The 4,236-nt window shown below is 30.1% G+C and overlaps 1 protein-coding gene across 1 annotated transcript; it reads right to left on the bottom strand.

The window, feature by feature from the left end:
• Nucleotides 1-3,136: 3,136 nt before the first annotated feature.
• On the bottom strand, nt 3,137-3,762 carry LOC111628757 (metacaspase-1-like). Its single transcript, XM_023372599.1, has 2 exons — nt 3,269-3,762; nt 3,137-3,206 (listed from the first exon to the last, which is right to left on the bottom strand). Exons 1-2 carry the CDS (start codon nt 3,760-3,762, stop codon nt 3,137-3,139), a joined length of 564 nt encoding a protein of 187 aa, XP_023228367.1.
• Between the last annotated feature and the right edge of the window lie 474 nt (nt 3,763-4,236).

The raw sequence follows: 4,236 nt of genomic DNA, 5'->3' as shown, positions 1-4,236 counted from the left end.
TTAATGTAAATAATAACCTAAAGCTCACATTTTGCTTTCATGCCAGACGTGTTTGAAAATGTTTCACGAAAAATCCATAAAATAATCTTTAAATAACATTTTTCTTATTAAAAAATGATAAAAATATAGTCTAATATTTTTTCTACATTTTATATTAATTAAAAAGTGTGCTGTTTTAGTATTTAATCTCTTAATGTTTTCATACAAGCTCACTCTTTTAAGGTAATTATTTTTAATTTATTAATTTTTAAAATAAAACGTAATAAAAACATAATTAATTATGAATTATTCACGGGATCAGATTTAAAAAACAATTAAATTTACTCCGAAAAACTGGAAAATGAGTCGTTTAATCACAAGTCTCACGGCCAACGAGATTTGTACGATTCAAGATGGCGCCCACAATCGAGACGACATTGACGAATGCTGTGAAAACTCGCTGTTGAATTCGCAGTAAAACTTAAACCGAATAAAGTCACATAATAACGTATTTCTGGATGCATTGAAAGGGTAATATATTCTTGATCATATGCCTGATTACATAACCAATAACTGATCCAGAAATCTCAAGAGAGGGATGCAGAAAGGAAATAATATGCCTTCCAAATTTTTTACTACCCGAAATATCCGGATTTACTGGAAAAACCCCCGTATAAGGGGATGCAGATAAGTCCTGCACCCCCCAAACCCGCTCCTAGAGATAAATATGTCGTCGGATCGTTTTCGTTGTAAATTACTAGAGAAGCTTTTTTATTTATTTATTTTTTTAATAAATTGGTCCCTCGGAGAGCAAACGTCTTTTATAACGGATTTTATATCTTTTCCTTATTGTTTTGCCGAAGTACAGCTAATTATATAATTATAATTTAATTAATAATTAAGCATATTTGTCCATTTACATTCATGGACTTTAATTTTGAGTTGTATATTAAGAAGAATTTTAAAATAGCCAAACCGTTAATAACGTCCATCTCTAAATAGCGGCTATTTTTTCGGAGATTTTATTTAATTTTTTTAACAGAAATTCATATGAAATGACCTCCAAACAACGGCCATTTTTTAAATGTTTGTTAGTGTCCGTTGTTCAGAGGTTTGATTATATTTATCGATTATTTTTATATTATGAAATTATTAATTAGTAAAGAAATGAATATTAATAATCATTTTAAAAATAAAAGAAGAATAATTATCAGTTCAAACGGATAAAAATTCCTTAGAAGTTCTTTAATTTTTTCTACATTTTTTAAAAATAATTTAATTGTTATTGGATTTATTATATTCTATTCTAAAGAATAAATTGCATAAGGAAGCAACAGAATTATTATTACTTTTTTTTTGTTATAAAGTTCATTTCTGTGAGGATAATTCCCGATCAACCCTATGATATGAATGAGTTACATGAAAACACAGAAGCACGTGACGAGTCTGTATTGTTTCTAATTGGTTTTCAATTGTTAGAAAACGACATATGGTGTTTTTATTCGCCGCTACGAGGCCGGAAAAAGATTTGAAACGTGCACCAATTCTGTCTGAATGAAAGGAATTGTATAATAGAGAAGAAAAAAAAACTGTAACTGGATCCAAATATTATTAAGTTAAGCTTAAAATTACAACGTGATTTATCCATAAATTTAATTCTAAAATTCTCACGAGAACGTCCTCTGTTTGTATATAAAGTATTCAATCAATTGTTTATACATTTTATAAAATTGACCTATTTATAGAAGTCCTATATGATAATGAAGCGTACGAACAATTTTTCAATTTCACAATTCAAATTTAAATCGGCCAATGATAAATAAAAGGGTTACGTATGACTCACGGGATATTTTTTTTTTTCAATCTACTGACGTTCCATATTGAATGTTCTGTAAATTCTAGAATATTTTATCTGTTTCTTAAGTAAATTTATGCGTTTATCGATCACTCGAGCCGGAATCTAATCGATTTGGTGGAGTTATCCTTATAAGCGTGAACCACATCACGTAGGCATTTTAAATGTTCTTTTCCTTGAAAGGTTTTTTGTAGATAATACCATTTCTACGTTAAGCTTCGCAGTGAAAATGATTGTTAACTTGTAAAGCTCTTGAGTTATTGTCGAGTTTTTTCACGTCACGTATTACGTACCAATGCAATCAAATTCTAAATCGTATAAAGAAAATCTATAATTTATTTGATTAATTTGATTAAAATACCAACTAAAATGTGCCAGATTTATATGAAGGAATTCCGTACGGCCCGGGGCCTTCATATAAAGAAATGCAGTAAGCTGTATTTATACTGTTTAAATTTAAAGTAGAAAATGCTATTTCTTTACAGATTTTTCTGATATTTTATATATAATTATATAATTTTTTTTATTAAATTTATAGCATTTAGTTTTTATTTGCTCGAGCTCTAGTCGATACAAGAGGCAAATAATGCCCACATAAATAAACCCGTCCCTGTATCTAAAACATTAAAACTATTTTAATATTTTTATTAAAAGAATTAAAATAAAATAAAATGGATTAATTATCTCAAGATAAATATATATTTTATGATTTATGGCTTTATAACGGTTAAAATATTAAAAGAATAATAAACATAAACCCAATATTTTTTTCCAAGATTTATTGTTTAATTGCTATAAATAAAACATAAAATACATTGGTACATAATTATTTTGGGATGAAGTCTGTACTGAGATTTTATTTATAGATTTAAGTGCATTTAATATGCATTAAAGCAAAAATTATAATTCCAAATAAATGACCTTCAATGCAAAAATCAAGTTCAATGGCTTTAGAGTATGACAAGTGTAGTTAGTTACCTATTTATAAGTTTTAAACTGTACCAGTTTAAGTTCACGAGCATAAAAAAAAATTGTTCATTTAAATACATCTCGACTGTATTTTTTTGTTAATAAATATAAAAATTTATTAAGCTTATAATTATTTTTAAAAATTAAAAAAAAAGGATTCTTACAACATTTTTCACTGTAAAAATATAGATTCACATGTGTAACATATCTATATAATTTAGGCATTGCTATATACAAAATGCTAAGAACTGACACGTAAAGTAATTACACGAATAATGACCGTAATGTATATTTACAATAGATTTTTTTATAGGTATAGTCTGGGATTTTCTTTTACTCATCATTGGCTCTTTTCAGGTTGTCTCCATATTCAGATGGTTCGTAGTCACTGCTGGAAAATGATCTAGAAAGATTTTTGGGAGTTAAAATTGGCATTTTATACAGAAAATAGAATTAGAAACTTACTGTGTATTAGAAGCTAAAGGGAAGTCTCCACCAGTATATTCTCCACTGTCGAAATTATCTGTATTAAAATTGCTGACTGATACTGGGGAATTCAGAGTTTCTGATGATAGATGACCAAAGCCACCGGGACCAAAAGATCCACCAGAACCAAAAGATCCACCAGAAGCAAATGATCCACCGAATCCAGAAGGTGCCAAAGAACTGACAAAACCTGGGGGAACGCCGAAACTTGGACCACCAAACCCAATAGGTCCTCCGATTCCGGGTGGTCCGAAAGCACGAACGGGTGCTCCGAACGATCCAGCTGGAATTGGACCTGAAAATCCACCAGGAAATCCAAATCCACTGGGTCTAAATGGTAATCCGTAAGGAGAAGGTCCACCTCCTCCTCTGTTGAAACCCAGAATGCTTCCTAGTGTACTTATTCCCAAAGGACTTATCTGCGAATTAACTTGAGATGCTAGAAGCAAGCACGCAAGGACGAATATCTTCATTGTTGTATAGTAGAGTTTTCTGTCAAGAGAAAAGAAATTTTGCTTAATGAATGATTTCAAGCAAATGTAAAAATATAAATGATATATTTACCAGAGGAACGAAGAGAGACGAGTGCTCAGTGAATGATAGAGGAAAGAATAAAGTAACCTCTATTATCACGGATCCTTATATGTGTGATGAGGGGAGCGACAAAAATCTAGAGCAAGTTGGTGGGTCGTTGAGTTGTGTGACCTTATTGCTGTTATTTTCATCTTGGGGGTTGTCTGTTCCTCGTTTAGTCATCGCATGAGTCTTGGACATCTTTACATATCGTGATTACACTTTACTGTCATTGCTCCAAGAGAAAGGGGTGAATAATCCGATAACTGTAAAATTTCTCGTAGAGATTAATTTCCTCTTTCTTTATCTGTTAATATTATTAAATTTTCTTATCGGATGTGGTTTCATTATTTTTATTATTTATATAAAAATTC

Source organism: Centruroides sculpturatus, unplaced genomic scaffold (genome assembly GCF_000671375.1).
Source record: "Centruroides sculpturatus isolate CEXI.00-Female unplaced genomic scaffold, Cexi_2.0 scaffold634, whole genome shotgun sequence".
Classification (NCBI taxonomy): domain Eukaryota; kingdom Metazoa; phylum Arthropoda; class Arachnida; order Scorpiones; family Buthidae; genus Centruroides; species Centruroides sculpturatus.
Note: the sequence above shows the minus strand (reverse complement) of the source record. Positions and strands in the feature narration are given on the sequence as shown.

Bases quoted from the DNA above. Each gene is read 5' to 3' on its own strand.
- LOC111628757 (XM_023372599.1), bottom strand. From the start codon at position 3,762: ATGAAGATATTCGTCCTTGCGTGCTTGCTTCTAGCATCTCAAGTTAAT. The intron at 3,207-3,268 runs GTAAGTTTCTAA...AAATCTTTCTAG, and splicing joins CCTTTAGCTTCTAATACACA to ATCATTTTCCAGCAGTGACT.